We start from the raw sequence: 21,117 nt of genomic DNA on the forward strand, positions 1-21,117 counted from the left end.
CAACGCCGCCGCCCCCCCCCCCCCCCCCCCCTAACATGTTTTGTCACAGATGTGATGTCTTCAGAGGTTATGGGGCAATGACCTTCGGTTATTGACCAATTACTTATTTTCCATTATCATTTGCAAATAAATACTTTAAAATTTAGACAATGTGATTTTATGGATTTTTTTTTCTCATTATGTTTCTCATAGTTGAGGTATACCTATGATGAAGATTACAGGCCTCTCTCATCTTTTTAAGTGGGAGAACTTGCATAATTTGTGGCTGACTAAATATTTTTTTGCCCCACTGTATAGGAGAGAGCAGGGTCCTGATCCTATACCATGTAGTCAAGATCTTGTAATTGGTCTCCTGCGCTTTGCTGGAGATGGAAGTTTTATGAAATAAGACCAATTAGGTTTTGTGGAATAAGACCAAAGACTTACTCCAATCTTCACCCAGATGCTTCTCCTAAACTTGCAAGAAAAAGAAGTCGGCAATCACGGAAGGAATGCAAGAATTACGAGTATATAAAAATGTTTCAGTTGGAGATACTTATCTTTAACTTATCCACAGCAAGGAGAGGCCTGAGGGTCAATCCAATGTCAATTGAGAGACCCAGGAAAACTAAGGAAGAGAGAAAAAGGGGGAGTCTGAACTGCCTAAAACATATGTCAAGGGACCATCTGCCAAGAGTAGAGGTGAGTTAGTCAACTACCGTATGTGAGGCAGACATGTACAATAGAAGCAAGTATCGTTTTAGGAGCCAGAGGAGGGAACTAGGCCAGAGAAGAGAGAAGTGATTCGTTGAAAGAAGGGGTGAGGCAGGTCAACTGGAGTTGCAGAAAAGAGATACAGAAGTCTGGGCAGAAGGGGCATCTTCAGAATGTTATTCCTGCCCAACCACGAGAAATCTCTGCACCCCTACTTGTGTGAGAGTGCAGTAAAGGATAAAACTAACCTGGAAAGTGTCTAACTGTGAGGGCACTTGAACCCCTAGGTACTTGAAAGATTTAATCAGCCAGGTAAAAGGGCATGTGTCTGCCAGGTGACCAGGTGTGCTAGGCTGAGGAAATGCGTCAGCACGAAACAGCGCCCTTCCATTGCACGCCCCTGCATCGGTAAAGTACCCTCCCCGCTCAGGTGTCCAGGTGTGTTATTCGAAAATAAAACACATACTATCTTCATGGATCGGTGAGTTGCCATCTTCATTTTCTTTATGTAAAGTCTACTCCTGGAGACACAGAATAAGAGTGTGCTGTTTGTAGAGAGAATTAATAATCTAAGCCTACTTTTCTGGAAGGGGGGGGGGGGGGGGGGTTGAAGGGAAGAAATTTTAAGGTCAGTTGCCCTAACTAGCAAAGGGGGATAAGATCTAAGTAAGATTTTCTTAGATTCTTTTTTCCTCCTAAATTTCCACAGAAATTATGCTAGGTCCATTCTGCATTTAGGGCTTCCTCCCCCGGTTTCCATCGGCATCCTGTCAAGAACATATACTGTAGCAGAAAGCAGGGGGTGACATTAATTTCCATAGCACCTAGTGACTCAGTTCGGGTCATATGTATTGTTTTTAGCAGATTCAAAAGCACGGTCTGCTGCATTGCCCAGTCCATTTAAAATAGCGCATACGACCTGAACGCAGTCACTAGGCTTTTAAAATAAATGGCACCCGCTGCTTTCCGCCACAGTATATGTTTGCATCCTGTTTTCAGCACAATGCCAATGGATACCTGTGACAGAAGCTCTATACAGTACATAGCCTTAACCTAAATCACGTGTGAATCCAGCCTCAGTTCACATCATGTTTTTACCAATACGGGACGGCTGGGGGGGCTAAAACCTTGCGCTCCCGTATCCCTGCCGTATGCCACCCCTATGTAATTCATTTCAATGAGCCGACCGGAGTGAGACGCTGACTCCGATTGGCTCATTTTTGCCCCGTATGCGGTTTTCCATCGCACCTCAAACTGTGGACGACTAAGATTTTAGATGCGGTGGGAAAACCGCACATGGATCAAAAATTAGCCGACCAGAGTCAGCGTCTCACTGCGGTCGGCTCATTGAAATAATTACATAGGGGTGGCATACGGCAGGGATACGGGAGCACAAGGTTTAAGCTCCCCCCCCAGCCGTATTATTGGTAAAAACGTGATGTGAGCCCAGCCTGAAGAGAGACACAACACATGTGAGGATCGCTGCAGACAACAATGTGGAAAATAAGGACACGTTCACTCTACAGAATCTCCGCCTAAAGATATTCCAGATCGGAGATTTTGGGGCATGCTGGAAGTTGTATTTTGCAACAGCTGGAGGCACCCTAGTTGAAAAACACTGGTCTAATAGTAAAACGGTCTGGTGTTGCCAATAGCAACCAGAGCTCAGCTTTCTTATCACAAGGAGCTCTGGAAAAAATTTAAGCTGAGCTGTGATTGTTGTTATGGGGAACAGTGAACGTTTTACCTTCAGCTTTTGATTAGAAAATTGTCATGTAAACAGCTCCACAACGTTTCTATTAAATTAACAAACGCAGGTAAATGTTGCTCAGGCTCGTATATAACATAATCTACACCACATACATGTCGGACTCTATCCCAGCCCCGGTCCCACAACATCCCGCCACTCACGTTCCGGCTCCTTTGTAGCAATTGTCACGTGTTAGATTTGGCGCCGCAGTCAAGTCTTTTGCCCTTCCCTCAGTAGGCTGAGAACTGATTGACCGGTAATACTATTGCCGCCATTTTTACTATTGGCTAGTCAGACCTGAACGCCTAATGTGTTGAGCCAACGTTGTAATACAACCTCATTTGATTCTGCCCAAAACAAAGATGGCCGGCGCAACAACCTCGGAGGTCGCGTCACGGCGCCGTCACTCTTAGCGTGACAGGACGTGGGATTTGGCGCCAGGCAGCTGGAGGGACCTAGGAGCGCGCCGAGCGGTAGACAGCAGACAAGTCCGGACACATTGTACTGCGAGTGGAGAATGGCGCTACCGAAGCTAAGCGAGGGCTCCATAGCGGTGAGGGAGCAAAGACTGCGCCATGTGGTGTAGAGTAGATTAGAGAAAGTGCATGGGAAACAGCAGTGGTGTCTCCTGTCCTATAGATATATCAGTTAGGTTATATGCAGATTGGTATATACTATATACCTGTCACAAATCGGGTATCTCGTATACCGGTTGGTATATGTTACAGATCAGTTACGTTGTATACAGATTGGTATATTCTAAATACCTGTCACAAATCGGGTATCTTGTTTATAGTATATACCAATCTGTATACAAGGTAACAGATATGTAGCACGTATACAGTATATAATGTAACTGATCCATATCACCAATCTGTATACAAGGTAACTGATGTAACAACTATACAGCATATACCAATCTGTATACAAGGTAACTGATATGTAACATATACAACAGTGGTCTCTAACCTGCAGACCTGCTGGGAGTTGTGGTTTTGTAACATCTGGAGGTCCACAGGTTGGAGACCACTGATATACAAGATGCCCGATATGTGACAGGTATATCAGTGGTCTCCAACCTGTGGACCTCCAGATGTTACAAAACTACAACTCCCAGCAGGTCTGCAGGTTAGAGACCACTGTTGTATATGTTACATATCAGTTACCTTGTGTACAGATTGGTATATGCTGTATAGTTGTTACATCAGTTACCTTGTATATAGATTGGTGATATGGATCAGTTACATTATATACTGTATACGTGCTACATATCTGTTACCTTGTGTACAGATTGGTATATACTATATACCTGTCTCCAACCTGCGGACCTCCAGATGTTGCAAAACTACAACTCCCAGCATGCCCGGACAGCCATTGGCTGTCCGGGCATGCTGGGATTAGTAGTTTTGCAACATCTGGAGGTCTGAGACCACTGTTGTATATGTTACATATCAGTTACCTTGTGTACAGATTGGTATATACTGTATACTTGTTACATCAGTTAGATTATATACAGATTGGTATATACTGTATACTTGTTACATATCAGTTACCTTGTGTACAGATTGGTATATACTATATACCTGTCACATCAGGTATCTTGTAGATCTTACAGATCAGTTACCTTGGGGGAGATTTATCAAAACCTGTGCAGAGGAAAACTTGCCCAGTTGCCCATAGCAACCAATCAGATCGCTTCTTTCATTTTTCACAGGCCTTTATAAAAATGAAAGCAGAAAGCTGATTGGTTGATATGGGCAACTGGGCAAGTTTTCTTCTGCACAGGTTTTGATAAATCTCCCCCCTTGTGCACAGATTGGTATATGGTATATATTATATACTTGTTACCTTGTATACAGATTGGTAATATGTATCAGTTATGTTATACAGATTAGTATATACTGTGTATTTGTTACATATCAGTTACCTTGTATACAGATTGGTATATATTGTATACAGGTTGGTATATTCTGTGGTATATGTTACATATCAGTTACATATCTGGTATATACAGATTGGTTTATATACTTATTACATAGTGTGTATGGATTGCTGCTCTAAACATAAGTTCTCTTGTATTCCAGGCCATCCTACAGGGTGATACCTCATCCAAGCCTATCCTGCAGGTCATTGTAAGTATCTAGTCCAGTGTTTCTCAACATTTATTTCTACTGTAAGGCCCTGTTCACATCAGCATTGATCTTTGCAGATTGTTAAATTTGACAGGCAGAATAGTACAGTATTATGCCCTCATACCCCTAATCCCTTCCCCGAAACACAAGCAGACTGGAATAATATGCAGGGTTCCCATCACAAATGTGCACACTGGCACGTACGTTGGTAACATGTCAAAATGGTGTGCCCATGCATGTGTGTGTGGAGAGGCATGGGCTTCACTGTCTGCAATTGCCCCAGTGTAGTCCTTCCACTATAATGTCTGTATTTATATAGCGCCAACATATTCCTCAGTACTGTACAGAGCTTGTCATTACTCATCAGTCCCTCTTGCCATTGCTCACAATCTAAATTCACTACCAGTATGTTTTGTTTGGATTGTGTCAGTTAAGTGGAATACCCAGAGGAAACCCTTTTGCAGACACTGAAACACACTACGTCTTGATTATTTCTAAATCCTATACGTTCACTCCAAATCTCGGATTGCTAAATTTGATTTTGAGTCCGAGTCAAATGACCTGGATGTAGACTGTTTGGGAAATTGAAGGCCTGAGCCTCTTTTTGCATGTATACATAAGCATCCCTTTTTGACAGCTTGTTGGCCTATGCATGCTATGGAGGACACAATACTAAACAAGCCTTAGAACCCTCTTACACCATGTGATATCGGCTGGAGGGACCTGTATATTATGGCCATTGATCAGCTGAAATGTTCATCAGCAGATCAAGTAGTTTTGACCCATCAAATATGATTCTGTCAATTTCCCCATATAACAGTGCTGCAGGAAAGAACCAGTAATATTTTGTCACCCTCCTCACACAAAGCTTAAAGGGGTACTCCACTGCTCAGCGTTTGGAACAAACTGTTCCGAACGCTGGAGCTGGTGTCGGAAGCTTGGGACATAGCCCTGCCCCCTCATGACATCACACCCCGCCCCTTCAATGCAAGTCTATGGGAGGGGGCGTGACATCCGTCATGCCCTCTCCCATAGACTTGCATTGAGGGGGCGGGGCGTGACATGAGGGGGCGGGGCTATGACGTCACAAGCGCTCAGCTAAAGCGTTCGGAACAGTTTGTTCCAAACGCTGAGCAGTGGAGTACCCCTTTAAACCATATAAGCAAGCGCCGGTCTGATATTGATACTGTGCAGGGTCGGGCCATGTACAGTGGTCCCTCAACATACGATGGTAATCCGTTCCAAATGAACCATCGTTAGGTGAAATCATCATATGTTGAGGGGTCCGTGCAATGTAAAGTATAGGCAGTTATACTCGCCTGTCCCCGCCGCTCCGGACCCTCACTGCTGCCCTGGATGTCGCCCTCAATCGCTGTCGCCGTGTCCCCGGGGTGTCCCCGCCGCTCTGGAACGTCTCCGCTGCCCGGGATCGTCACTCTCACATCGCAGTCGTTGCACACGCCGCTCCTGTTGGATGACGGGACGGCGTGTGTGGCGACGTGATGACGTCGATGGAGAGCGCTGGCGATGCAGGGGATCCCAAAGAGGACGGTCCTGAGCGCCGTGGACATGTAAGTGATCATCACCGGACCACACGGGGCACCTTAAACGGCTATCCGGCGGCAGCTGAAGCAGTCTGCCGTTAATGCGATGGCCCCGACATACAAAAGCATCGTATATCAGGGATGTGGAATTCCTATTGCCCGACGTCCAGGACATGCAGTTCCGGGCGCCGGGCAGGTGAATTTTTCCGGCCCTTAGCCCGGCTTCGGGCAAGCAGGGCCGGACATGACACGCGCTGCGGCGCTCTGCAGACTGTATGAAGTGGGCTCTCGACTCATGCCCGCTCCATACTCTGCAGCCCCCGGCTGTGGAAACTTGCGTCCTCCGAATGCAGAGCAGGGGAGATGAGAAGCTGTCTCTCCCCTGCTCTGCCTTCTTTTTGCCATGCAGATGTGCGAGGGGGAGATGAGGTGGCATGGCTTCTTGTTCCCCGTGCAGACCTACGTCCTCTGCCTTCGCTCCCCTCAGCTCTAGCTTCGGAGAGCTGAGGGGAGGAGAGGTCACACGTCTGTTTGGGGAGCAAGTTTCACACCGCCGCTAATAACTAGCATGTGGCGCTCAGCAGTCTGTATGGAGCGGGCTCCCGACTCGTGCCCGCTCCATACTCTGCAGCCCCCGGCTGTTCTCAGTAGCCGGGGGGCCGCCGCTAATAGCCAGCATGCGGCGCTCAGCAGTATGTATAAAGTGGGCTCCGGACTCGTGCCCGCTCCATACTCTGCAGCCCCCAGCTGTTCTCAGTAGCCGGGGGCCGCAGCTAATAGCCAGCATGCGGCGATCGCCACGGCTGGCTTTTTACCCTTTAGATCGCCGCTGTCAAAGCTGACAGCGGCGTCTAAAGGGACATGTGAATGCTCCCTGGTGGGCTAGTGGGGTGGATCGCCCGGGGGCGATCCACTATGGAGGTAGCTGGAGGGCTTACCTCTGTTCCCTGCTGTCCCGTGGCTCTGTCATTGATGATAAGTTTAAAAAAAACACACTTTTTAACCCTTCCATGTTAAAAGTTCAAATCACCCCCTTTTCCTATATAAAAACATGCAAACATGATAAAAATAAACATATTTCGTATCGCGTAATTGTACGACCTATTAAAATATAACGTACAGTAAATGTAAAAAAAAAAACAAACCACAGAATTGCAATTTTTATAATATCCCAGAAAAAAAGTTAAAGTGAGATCAATACCAAAATGGTACCGATACAAAAAACAGATTATGGCGCAAAAAATAAGCCCTCATAAAGCCTGGTATGTGGAAAAAAGAAAGCTACACGGGTCAAAAAATGGCAATTAAAAAAATTCAAAAAAGTTCTGAATTTTTTTTTTTTTAATAAGTAAAACATGACGTAAACGATACAAATCTGGTATTGCTGTAATCAGGCGGCCTAAAGTATAAAACTAACATTTTACCTCAACCACAAGGTAAATGGCGCAGAAAATTTCCACACCCCTGTATGTTGAAGCTGCCTTCAACATGCGATGGCCTCTGAGAGGCCATTGTATGTTGAAAGTATCGTAGGTCGGGGGGTCACTGTAGTAGGGCCCTTAGTCAGTGGGGTTTGTCAGGGCCTTTTGTTATCTTTGATTATAGATTCAAGCCACAATGCAGGTGTGAAGAGTTTCAACAAAAATTTAAAGTTTTTGATCAAACTGAGAAATATCAAACTGTTTTTTATTTACCTCACTTCTGCCCTAATCCCCTGAAGCTGGTAATGTACATAGCTGTCACATTTTGGCTGTGGGGGTGATTTGCTGGTGATGTCATTGCTTTAGTCAGTAACTGTCTGCTGTGAACGCTTGACATTTCACTGACTGTCACTGGAAGGTACAGAAATAGATATTGGCCGACATCATTGTCTTTAGACAGACAGGTTTTTTTTTGTCTAGAAAAGGCGCAAGAAGGGTTTATTTGCGCCTTTTGATTTACGCATTTCTACTGATTTTGAGTTGCAATCCTCTGATTTTTGGCAATAGACATCATATAGAAGGGTTTTATCAACTGCGCATTTGTGTGAAAAGGCGCAAAGCCACTGAAAAGTCTCTAAAACTACACCGGCCCAGACTTGGCGTGAAGAGAGAAACTTCAGAAAATGTGACCTGCGCAAAATTTATCAAATGCTCCTACACATTATCAGTACACAAATGTGTAGAAAAATGCTTCACTAACACCTACAATGATAAATGCTTCACTTACACCTACAATGATAAATGCTTCACTTACACCTACAATGATAAATGCTTCACTTACACCTACAATGATAAATGCTTCACTTACACCTACAATGATAAATGCTTCACTTACACCTACAATGATAAATGCTTCACTTACACCTACAATGAAAAATGCTTCACTTACACCTACAATGATAAATGCTTCACTTACACCTACAATGATAAATGCTTCACTTACACCTACAATGATAAATGCTTCACTTACACCTACAATGAAAAATGCTTCACTTACACCTACAATGATAAATGCCGGCCAATGTGGGGAAGCCTCTACTGTTCAGGAAAACAAGTGGGGTTACTTCCCGTCTCTTGGCGATCTTTGTCTTGCAGCTCCATTGTAAGTCTATGGGGCAGCAAGACAATGATCTCTGAAAGTGATAATCCCTACTTATTCTGACTGGTGGTGACCTCTGTGACATGACAATTTTTTTTTAATTTTTTATTTTTTTTAATGACAGCGACACAGTAATAAACTGAGACATTGCATTAAGTTTAATAAAGATTGTGTGATCACCCACATTGTATCCTTGTAATCGATGTCATTTTGTAAATGTTATGGCATTATTGCTTTAGGTTGAAAAAGGGGGTTTGTAACAAGTGATAAGATTAGGAAGACCCCCCCCCCCCCTCCACAATCCTATTTTTATATATGTGATATAAATGTTCAACATGGTAATACTTTAAAAACAGAGCTGATTTCTTTTAAAGAAAATGCACCCCGCTTGTCTGCAGATGGGATGTTACATTACACAACCTGCTGACAGGTGTAGTGCTTTTTTTTGTTGTTGAGGAAATTAGCTCAGTTTTTCTCTCTTGCTGGATAACTCCTTTTGCTGCTCCATATTTTCCTCCGGATTAAATCCAGCACATCAATCAGTAGGTCTATGCTGTTCTAAGGGCAGGATAAACAAGTCAGAGGTACTGATCAGAGCCATGTAGTATTTACTACGAACTACAATGCTCAGAAGAGAAGGAGCGACATTGGGATTTTGGAGAGAGAATGTGTCCGAAATTGAAGGCCATGTGTGTTTACAAAGCCCACATAGTGCCAGGACAGTGGACCCCCCCCCCCCCCCCCACATGTGACATTATTTTGGAAACTACACCCCTCATGTAATGTAATTAGGGGTACAACGAGCATTTACGCCCCACAGGTGTCTGACAGATTTTTGGAACAGTGGTCTGTGAAAATGAAAAATGTAATTTTTCATTTGCACAGCCCACTGTTCCAAAGATCTGTCAAACGCCAGTGGGGTGTGAATACTCACTGCACCCCTTATTACTTTCTGTAAGGGGTGTAGTTTCCATAATAGTATGCCATGTTGGGATTTTTTTTTCTTATTCTGGCACCATAAGGGCTTCCTAAATGTGACATGCCCCCCAAAAAACCATTTCAGAAAAACTCACTCTCCAAAATCCCATTGTCGTTCCTTCCCTTCTGAGCCTTGTAGTGCACCCACAGAGCACTTGACATCCACCTATGAGGTATTTCCTTAATCGAGAGAAAAATTGGGTTACAAATTTTGGGGGGGGCTTTTTCTCCTTTTACCCCTTGTAAAAGTGTAAAAAAAAATTTAGATTTTGAATTTTCTCCTCCACCTTGCTGCTATTCCTGTGAAACACCTAAAGGGTTAACATACTTTCTGAATGTCATTTTGAATACTTTGGGGGTGCAGTTTTTATAATGGGGTCATTTATGGGGTATTTCTTATATGAAGACTCCTCAAATCCACTTCAAAACTGAACTGGTCCCTGAAAAATTCAGATTTTGAATTTTGGGAAAAATTGGAACATTCCTGTTGAACTTTGAAGCCCTCTGGTGTCTTCTAAAAGTAAAACATGTAAACTTTATGATGCAAATATAAAGTAGACATATTGTATATGTGAATCAATATATAATTTATTTGGAATATCCATTTTCCTTACAAGCTGAGAGTTTCAAAGTTAGAAAAATGCTAAATTTTCATGAAATTTGGGGATTTTTCACCAAGAAAGGATGCAAGTAACGATGAAAATTTACCACTGTGTTAAAGTAGAATATGTCACAAAAAACTATCTCGGAATCAGAATAATTGGTAAAAGCATCCCAGAGTTATCAATGCATAAAGTGATAGCGTTCAGAATTGCAAAAAAGCGCTGCGTCCTGAAGGTGAAATAGGGCTGCGTCCTTAAGGGGTTAAAAAACACACACACACACACACACACACACACACACACACACACACACACACACACACACATATATATACATACATACATACATACATACATACATACATACACACACATATATATGATTGACACCTGTCCACACATTCCCCATTTAAAGGAGTACTGTAGTGCTTTTTTATTATTATCCCATTGTGCCCGGGCTGCAAAAAGTAAAAAAAAAAAACACTTTATCAGACCTTCCATTGCTCCCTGTTACGCCAATGTTGTCCTCTGGTCCCGGTCGTCTTCCTGCTTTCATGTGCACGGATTGGCACACTTTGATCAGCGTATTGTTGGCCACAGCAATGCCTAGACCGGTAATAGGCTGAGGAAAGTGTCATGTAACAGGTTCGGGCATCAGGGAGAAGGCGTAGCCCAGGCTCGTTACATGACACTGCAATCAGCGTATCGCCACCATAGGCGGGACATTGCCGTGTCTGGCGAAACGCTGATCAGTGTGACTTGCACATGGAAACAGGAAAAAGTCTGGGACCAGAGGGGAGAAGAGCCATATGGAGGAGTGACAGTAGGTGAGTTAAAGCTTGTTCTTTTTTTTTTTTCTCCTTTTGCAGTTCTTCTAAAAGAGGATAATAAAAACAGTGCTACAGTACTCCTTTTAATAGGGAATGTGCAGCTGCTGAGTGATGGCAGCATAGGGCCCCACAAAAATATAGTGATCATTCATGTATTCCTCCCTACACATCTGCTTGTTTTCGACTGATTCCCCTAGGACCTGCAGTTTTGGTGTGCTGCAGATCACTTCCCGCTTCACCTGCTCCGTGATGAAATCGATAACTTCTGTTTTACCATCTGAAGTAAAAATGTTTAATTTTTGTTCTAGAATACCAGACCCATCAACACTGCCAATGGTCCTCCCCGATATCGGCTGCTGATGAGCGATGGACTAAACACCCTTTCCTGTGGGTATTCTTCAATAGTGGTGTTTTCTTAGTATTCTCATAGGTGGAGATTTATCAAACACTGGCCCTCATTTTCTTTTGCAAACCCGACATATCTTGTCGGGCTGTGTGCCAGATTCTGGCACACTGCACCAGAAATATTGTATGCGCCAAAATAAAAAATAAAAACCTGACCAAGGCTGGGTTCACACTACGTTTTCTCGCATACTGCAGGGGGGGAAGCTAAAACCTCGCGCTCCCGTATGCCTTCGTATGCGCTCCCGTATGTCATTCATTTCAATGAGCCGGCTGGAGTGAAACGTTCGGTCGGCTCATTTTTTGCGCTGTATGCGCTTTTACAACCGGTCCTAAAACCGTGGTTGACCACAGTTTTAGGTCCGGGGAAAAAGCGCATACAGCGCAAAAATGAGCCGACCGAACGTTTCACTTCTGTCGGCTCATTGAAATGAATTACATATGGGAGCGCATACGAAGGCATACGGGAGCGCGAGGTTTTAGCTCCCCCCCCCTGCCGTATGCGCTCCCGTATGGGAGAGAACGTAGTGTGAACCCAGCCTAACACTCCATTTTACTAAGAGAACCTGAAAAAGGGGCGTGGACATCTGGGAAAGGGGGCGAGGTTAAAATGTAGGGAAAGTGGATGATGTAGGGAAACATTAATAAATAGCGTGGAAGAAAAATTTTTGGGGAAATAAAGCCCACAAAGAAAGCTACATTCCGTTCTTAGTAAATCAGGGCCCCTGTGCGAAAAACTAGAGTAATTTTCTCACAACCAATCACAGCTCAGCTTTCCTATCTTAACAAATTCTGGTAAAGGGAAAACTGAGCTCTGGTTGCTGTGGGCAAATCTCTCTAGTTTTTCTCACACACTTTGATAAATCTCCCCAATAGTCTTTAGTACCCTTTGTATTAGAGCTGGGCGATATACCGGTTCATACCGAATACCGAAATTTGGTGCTGCATGATATGAATTTTTCCCCATACCGCAATACCGGTTTGGCCCCTCCCCTTCAGGAATGAATGAATTGTCAGCCCAGCGCTGCTGCGCTGTCCCCACATCGGGAACCAATCATATGTGACCCGCGAGCGGCTGTTCTGCTTCCCCCCAAATAATGTTACCCGCCAGCGCTGTTCTGCTCCCCCCAAATCATGTTACCCACCGACACTGTTCTGCTCCCCCCCCCCCCCAAATTATCAGCCCAGCGGGGTACTACTCACATATGTCACCCGCAAGCACTGCCCTCCTCCTCTTTGTTGGGGGCCGCCTGCGCTGGAACTCTATACTGTACGCCAGTGGTCTCCAACCTATCACAAGCCGGCTTCTTACATGAAAGTGGGCTCAGCCTATGGCTGATGGCTGTCCGACGTTCCTGTCCCCAGGAACAGCGTGAGGCCGACGTAGGTAAGAGATGCATGCTGGGAGTTGCAGTTTTCCAACAGCTGGAGGTCCGCAGGTTGGAGACCACTGGCGTACAGTATAGAGTTCCAGCGCAGGCGGCCTCCAACAAAGAGGAGGGCAGTGCTTGCGGGTGACATATGTGAGTAGTACCCCACTGGGCTGATAATTAATTGGGGGGGGGGGAGCAGAACAGTGCTGGCGGGTAACAGGATTTGGGGGGAGCAGAACAGTGCCGGCGGGTAAAAGGATTTTGGGGGAGCAGAACAGTGCCGGCGGGTAACAGGATTTGGGGGGAGCAGAATAGCACCGGCGGGTAACATGATTTGGGGGAGCAGAACAGCACCGGCGGGTAACATGATTTGGGGGGAGCAGAACAGCACCGGCGGGTAACATGATTTGGGGGGAGCAGAACAGCACCGGCGGGTAACGGGATTTGGGGGGAGCAGAACAGCGCTGGCGGGTAACATGATTTGGGGGGGGGGGGCGAGAGAAATAGTTATATACCATGGAACCGCCATAAATTACAAAAATACTGTGATATACATATTTGGTCATACCGCCCATAATTACTTTGTATAGTTATGTATGACTGGTGTTAAATCATGGTTGACTGTAGTTCCAAGAATTGTTCTTCAGAGCCCAAGGGAGAAATGTTGTCTTGAGACAGGTATAGAAGCTGTTCTCACATATGGCCTGTATCCTGAGCCTTAGATTACATCAGGTTTATTGAATGTCTACAGATTTGCTTTATAAAGTGCTGTTTTTTTTTGTTTTTGTTGTTTAAGTACTGTTTCTAATATATGCCACTGTATGTTTCAGCTTTTATGTTGGCAACACAGCTGAACTCTCTAGTGGATGACAATCTCCTTGCAGCGCACTGTATCTGTCAGGTCTCGCGGTACATTGTCAACAACTTGAAAGATGGAAGGTATTTCCCTTGTTTTTGTACAGTCTTCTTGCGCTGGGGTAGGGGTGGGATTGTTTGGGTGCCTTGTATGGTATATACCTCTTGAGCACTTAGGACTTTTGTCAATATGCTTCATTCTATATGTACTGAGGCTTATGGGAGGCTGAGAAACGACACTGTAGTTAGAAATATTTTACTTGACTTAATAGAAAAAATATATACATGCCAAAACATCCATAATGTGCCTTGTGCTTGGCTCGGATGACGTTACCAGACCAGTTTAACCCCATGATGACTGTGCCACATTAACAGGCTGCAGAGCTGGCCTTTTTTCACACTGCCTGTTAATTTGGTTGAATTTGACAGCTTTACATGTAGAGCCATTGGTGTCGTTATCAGGCTATCACATGGACAGCCCAGTCCTGTACTGTAACAGGTAAATGAAATGCTCATATCTAACACTGTAGTCACAAATTCAAAAGCTCTGGTTCCGCATTTGATCGGTTGCTTGGGAAGCCAGCCAGTAATGACCTCACAGGGCTACCGTTAGCAGAGTAGGCCTAGGGGTTTGCAGAGGAAATGCAGTCTATCTACTTTCCATGTCGGAAAAAACCTAAGAAAGCAGTGTTTCAAAATGTGAGATAAGTCATTGTCAGTCTTTTCATGCTTACGTATTTTACCCCTTCTTCTTAACCTGATTTCCTGCATCTTCCCTTATCTGTTTATGTAGACGAGTGATTATAATAATGGAAATGGATGTATTGAAGCCAGCTGATTCTGTCTATGGGAAGATTGGAAATCCTCAACCTTATAATGATGGTAATGCATTTAATACTGGCTCCTCTGTATTGCTTGTACAAGTTTATATAGTAATTTTGATAGACCTAGACTAGGGCCTTGCTGTGTAAATTAGCACACAGAACTGCCAAGTCTGTCCTATAATGCACATTCTAAAAACTGCTACTACATATCTGCAAGAATAATGAACAGAATATACTTACCTCCACCATTCCTGTGCAGATGCCCCTGGTTTGCACTTTTCGTCACTTCTGTTCAGCACTAGTGTCTCCGAAGGTGGCTGCCAGAGCACACTGGGCAAAAGCGGCAGACCCTGCATGCTGAAATGAATGCTGGGCCTAGTACAGGAGATCACTAGGAGCTGTCACAGTGGCCTGACTACCCCCACTCCCACGATCACACTTATCCCCTATCTTTTGGAAGAAACTAGCTCTTATTCTAATGTCCCCCCCCCCTAGTTGCAACTGAATTCACTTCTCATCTGTTTACATTTCCACGGTTTCCCTACCTATGAAATCTAAAGTGTTCTCATTCACTGACTGCAAAATTATCTTGCCAATGTAGTATTCCAGTGTATCTGATCAGGAAACTCATTTAAAGAGACTTTGTGGTTCATTTTATTAAAAACGGGTGCTTTTACTATCTTGTAGCCCTCATCTAACTGTATATTTCATTTTGTTACTACACTCACTATTCCCATGAGAGATGGATTTTACCATTTGGTTAATGGAATTGATCTGCAATACCACACACAGCCTGGGGACAGGTGTGGTGCTGTGAGCTTAGAAATCATCAGTTCTGTTTTCTGATCCTGGATATATATTATGGGGAAAAACTTAGTGATCCCTCAACTTACAATGGCCTCAACATACAATAGTTTCAACATACAATGGTCTTTTCTGGACCATTGTAACTTGAAATCAGACTCTACATACAATGCTATGGAATCTGCGAAACGTGTCAATGGCTGGATGAACCAACCAATCAGAATGGGCATTTCACTGGTAAAACCCCGTATTCCTAAAGTGCATGCACTGACTGGTGTCTGGTAGCGCCCCCTACAGTACAGGGAGGTATTACATGTTCTGTACTCTTTACCTGTGCCAGGTTTAGCTGCTCCTTTGGACATCAGGTGAGGGCGGCTTCATTTTACTATTTTTAGGACATTGAGTGTTCTGTACAGGACCCTGAAGATGCTTCTGTCCTCTACATAAACCAGTGTTTCCCAAAGAGGGTGCCTCCAGCTGTTGCAAAACTACAACTCCCAGCATGCCTTCGGCTGTCCGGGCATGCTGGTAGTTGTAGTTTTTCAACAGCTGGAGGCACCCTCTTTGGGAAATACTGAAATAGACAGTGATTTACAGCTCCCAGCAGATCTTTCTTACTTTTATATGTAAGGATTTGCTTCATCTGTATTAGTTATCTACTTATTTATCTTTAATCCTCACTTTTTCCTATTTTTGGATGAAATTTTGGTGGCTTCAGAACCAATTATCAGGTTTCCATAGAGTTATGGTCTCAACATACAATGGTCGTCCTGGAACCAATTAATATTGTAACTTGAGGGACCACTGTATTTGGCGATCTTCTGTACGGGGCCCCGACTCTCCCAAGGAGCGTCGCGTTGCGACCCCCCCACACGAAGTGGGGGCCGAAATGCCCCTTCCATATATCTCTATGGGAGAGCCTTTTGGTTATCTTCAGCTCTCACTTAGAAATATATGGAGGGGATGATTAAATGTCTTATAGTGCAGGGATCGTGAGTTGCCACGGGGAGAACTGGGGCCCCATACAGGAGATGGAGGGGGGGGGGGGGGGGAGGGGGAGATGGGACGTTTTTCCCAATTATACTTCTTCTTTAAGGACATCTGGTGTATTTGTACACCCTAGTCTCACTCACTTTTTTTAATTTTTTATACGAAGTGTGCTCAGGAGCTGAAAGCGCTTCATACCCAGTTGGTCCCGGTTTCTATTAGCAGCCAAGACCCACGACTAATGCCAGACATCGCCAATCGGGCTGATGTCCAGCATTAACGCTTCGATCAGTGTTTAAAACGACAACAAACGCACAGCACTAAGTGTATGCAAAAATACAAAAAATGTGGGAGCTCAACGTAAAAAGAGGGAAAACCTATACCGAGGATACTGCATTGCACGTACCCATGTGCCAAAAAAGAGTACTAATAGTATAAAAAGGGAGGCAGTCCTGCTAGCCTAGGTAAGAGTAAAAGATATTTGTCTAAAATTAGAAAGAAGAGAAAGTGTCTAAAATGGCATAAAATAATGACAATTATTTAGAAAATGATGTGAGGTCTGCGGCAGGGTCCTTGTTGCAGACTGGTCACTAGATAACATGTTTACAATGGTATAAAATACTAAAAATATAAAATATAAACAGTGATATTGCACTTCAACAATTGGACAATGAGACAATGGAAGTGGGGCAATGGGACAGTGCAAACCGTATCTGTTTAGTTATACTGTAAAGTCATATTATAGGAGCCGGGATTAATCCAGATGAAAGTGCATGGCAAAAAGTTAATAATCCAATAGGGCAATTTTCAGTAGCGCTGGAGCCTCCCAAATTGGGGCCGACTATAAATGTTTTTAGGTGCAGAGATACAGGTGATGCCCCCTCTACCCCGGCGGCACGGGGACTGAATGCAAGAGGGCAATCGCTATACAGTTCAGGCACTTTGTGCCTCTTACCGGCTACAGTGTGCACAGTCAGATGACCACTATAATATGACTTTACAGTATAACTAAACAGAGACTGTTTGCACTGTCCCATTGCCCCACTTTCATTGTCTTATGTCCAATTGTTGAAGTGTAATATCACTGTTTATATTTTTAGTATTTTATACCATTGTAAACATTTTATCTAATGACCAGTCTGCGACAAGGACCCTGCCACAGACCTCACATCATCTTCTAAATAAATGTCATTATTTTATGCTATTTTAGACACTTTTTCTCTTCTTTCTAATTTTTGACCATACATCTTTTACTCTTGCCTAGCCTAGCAGGACTGCCTCCCTTTTTATTAGGGTGTGAATCGCCAAGAATTTGGCGATTCGATTCGAATCGCGATACCAGTGTGGCGATTCGATATATCCCGATATATCGCCATACCGTCTAGGTGACGATACATCGCGATATATCGCCCACCTGGGAGCATTCATAGATCCCAATAGACGCCGCTGTCAGCTTTGACAGCGGCGATCTAGTACTCCGGTGCTCACTTTTCTCATGTTATCCCGTCCGGGCTGCAAAATAAAATAAAACGCACTTTATCTTACCTGCCAACGAGCCCGCGGAGCTCCGGTACAGGTGTTCGGTCCCCGGGCTGTATTCTTCTTACTTCCTGTTAGTCCGGCACGTCACATGGAGCTTCAGCCTATCACCAGCGGAGGCGGGACATCGCTGCGGCTGGTGATAGGCTGAAGCTCCATGTGACGTGCCGGACTAACAGGAAGTAAGAAGAATACAGCCCGGGGACCGAACACCTGTACCGGAGCTCCGGGGGCTCGTTGGCAGGTAAGATAAAGTGCGTTTTATTTTGCAGCCTGGATAGGATAAAATGAGAAAAGTGCGCACCGGATACTCCTTTAATAGCCAGCCGCGGCGATTGCCGCATGCTGGCGATTAGCGGCGGCCCCCGGCTACTGAAATCAGCCGGGGGTCGCATAGTACGGAGTGGGCACGAGTCGGAGCCCGCTCCATAGCCGTGTCAGATCCGGCCTGCCCGGCTCCACAAATGTGGAACTTTTATCTCCTGATGCCCAGGACATGACATGCTGTTCCGGGCGTCCGCAGATAAAAATTCCACATCCCTAAAAGAATCGATTCAAAAATATTTTGAATCGATTCTGTATCGGCAAATGAAAAATCGCGATTATCGCGAGAATCGATTTTTTTCTTACATCCCTACTTTTTATACTATTAGTAGTAAGTGTATGCAATCTAAAGATCGCCCCTTATGGACAATTGTTAAATTATATTTTTAATAATGTGGGTAAGCCCCTTTCTTAAAAGAACCGGACCACACTTCAGGCTGAACCAATGAATCGATTACTAATAGTTAAAATTGTTAGTTGCAGCCCTAGTAGATAACTGAACTTTTATGATATAACGTTAAACTACATAGTCAATCGCATAAGCATGAAGAGAAGAAAACTCCAGTATTGCATATTTTTGGTGTCAGAAGACCTTATTAAGCATACTAATTTCCATACATAATTATACATTGTTTTAATTACCCCAAAAAACAGATTTTTTTAAATCATTTTAATTGGATGAACCTTTAGAATGTAGATATGGAGTAATTTTTACCATAAAGTGCACTATGTAGAAACGTAGGCCCCACAAAATCTATAAAATGTTTAGTTTTTTTGTAATTTTGCCCCACAAACTTTTGTTTCACTGTAGATTCTTTGTGTAAAATGATTGATGTCATTACAAAGTACAATTGCTGCAAAAAAACCCTTATATGGGTCTGTAAGTAGAAAATTGAAAGCTATTAGGTGAGGAGGAAAAAGCGAAAATAAAAAGTCCTTGAGTAATCGAAGGTGTAAAGGTTACATTACAATTGCGTTCTGGGACAGCTAGAGAGCCACAATTTGTAGATTATTGCACTTCAAAATAACTTCCTATACTGCTGCGCACTTCTGTACTCCTTATTTCAGTATTGCTAAACCATTGGAGGGCCCATTAATAGAAATGTACTGTGACTCTTCTTGCCGTGAGTCTTTTCTCAAATCTACCTTCACGTCAGGAGTGATTCAGGATATTTTCCATCTGTTCAGAAAAATAATGATGCTGGCCAATAATCTGCTTATACATTTGATGTCTTAGTTTACTCGCCTGTGTTCCCACTACTGTTCGTGACATCATAACGGATGTGGATATGTATTGATTTTGAACCCCACAATATTTCATCTGTTAATTCTCATGCCTGCGTATTACTACATCTGTTGTTCATAGCCATCTGCCAGCACAAATGTATCATCTTGTATGTAGTCTTGAGATGGAAGGTGACGTTATTAGTTGACGTTGTGTTTACGGGTTACTACATTGTAATGTGAAAGCTCTTCCTTTCTGCATGTCTTTGTATTAATAGCTGTTTTCCTGCATAAATCACGAGGCTATATTTTTAGCTCTTATGTCCTATTTCCCAGTTGCTTAGATATTTAGAACAATCTACACATGCGCCACTTGTGTATGGAGTTGTGTTCATAATACTCCATGTCTTGTGGGGATTTTTGGCCATTTTATTTTGCTTTTGAAATGTGGCTCCTATGCATTTGTTTTGTTAGTGACTTGCACATGATGGTAAAAAGTATTAACGGGGCGATTTATCAATCTGTGTAGAGAATAATAGTGCAGTTGCTCATAGCAACCATTTGCTGCTTTTAATTTTAGACTTATGAAAAACAAAAACTTGAATCTGGTTGCTATGGGCAACTGCATCACTATTCCATTGCACAAGATTAAATCAATTTTTCACCAAGTATCTTTTCTCACTGCTTCTAAACTTTAAAATTAAATACCCCATTATTTTTAGGTCAAGGAGCACCACAACCTGCAGCGGCTGCCCCGACTCCTCCACCACAAAGCAAGCCTGCCCAAAGCTCTGGTAAAGCTTATTTATATATCTATCCTATCTATCTCGATCTAGATCTATACTGTCATTTTTTTTAAACCTTTTTATATAATGTTCATAACATTGTATGTATATTTGTAATATACATTGGTTAAATATGTATATTTTTGAGTGAAATATTACTGTCTTGTTCCTGCAGCAGAAAAGAGCAAAAAAGCATATATCCACCTCCTGAAAAGAAATCTATGAACTTTAATACATGTTAAAAAAAAAATAGCAAACTGCAACATGTCACCTAAAAAGTGAAACACCAGTATTCCTGTATTTTGTCTCAGCACATACACACGGGAAAGGGTAGAGGGGACAAGCAGGGCTCATTCTAAGTGTAAAACATCCAGCCTGATGGAAGTCAGGAGCCTGTGCAGAGCCCTGTTTGTCTCACCCGCAATTTCTATTTTTGTATTCTGTCTCAGCTGAGACATAACAGGCAATAGGTGCAGGAACAAGAAAGCATTTTTTTTCTTCTTACCTAATGTATATTACAAATATACATATGTTTTTGTGAAAAGATTTCGCAAATGAGTGCCCATTTAAATATATTGGCAAGACAGTTTGTAAATTTTTTTTTTTCGTACTTATAAATTTTTTTTTTTAATTCTAATGGCTACCCATTGATCTCTGCGGGCATTTCTTTGTTGTACGTAGCATTGTAGTACATAGAATGGAGGTCACCACAAGAAACTTAGTAGCTAAGAGGGCTCAGAGCAGTCATGTTCTTTTGTGCATTGTTAATACACACAGTCAGGATGGTTCTGGGGTGGCATTTGTCCTACTTCAGCATGCAGGGAGTGCACAACTACAACTCCCAGCATGCTCTGACAGCCAAAGGCTGTACGGGCATGCTGGGAGTTGTAG

The 21,117-nt window shown here is 43.5% G+C and overlaps 2 protein-coding genes across 8 annotated transcripts in view; one reads left to right on the forward strand and one right to left on the reverse strand.

Moving 5' to 3' along the window:
• The window catches only part of SMYD4 (SET and MYND domain containing 4), a 30,750-nt gene extending 28,006 nt beyond the window's left edge, over positions 1–2,744 (reverse strand). For 2 of the 7 annotated variants that reach the window (XM_056558709.1, XM_056558710.1), the window contains exon 1: positions 2,605–2,663. The gene's annotated coding sequence lies outside the window, so the exon portion shown is untranslated. Of the gene's footprint in view, positions 1–2,440 lie in introns of all 7 variants that reach the window. The other 5 variants (XM_056558708.1, XM_056558701.1, XM_056558705.1 and 2 more) reach the window with 5 other exon arrangements.
• Positions 2,745–2,814: 70 nt separating this feature from the next.
• The window catches only part of RPA1 (replication protein A1), a 73,935-nt gene continuing 55,632 nt past the window's right edge, over positions 2,815–21,117 (forward strand). The window contains exons 1-6 of the mRNA XM_056560180.1: positions 2,815–2,996; positions 4,528–4,575; positions 11,418–11,496; positions 13,715–13,823; positions 14,533–14,621; positions 20,164–20,235. Coding sequence (XP_056416155.1) covers positions 2,961–2,996; positions 4,528–4,575; positions 11,418–11,496; positions 13,715–13,823; positions 14,533–14,621; positions 20,164–20,235 — 433 coding nt within the window. The 5' untranslated portion in view covers positions 2,815–2,960. The remainder of the gene's footprint in view (positions 2,997–4,527; positions 4,576–11,417; positions 11,497–13,714; positions 13,824–14,532; positions 14,622–20,163; positions 20,236–21,117) is intronic.

This window comes from Hyla sarda, chromosome 2 (genome assembly GCF_029499605.1).
Source record: "Hyla sarda isolate aHylSar1 chromosome 2, aHylSar1.hap1, whole genome shotgun sequence".
NCBI lineage: Eukaryota > Metazoa > Chordata > Amphibia > Anura > Hylidae > Hyla > Hyla sarda.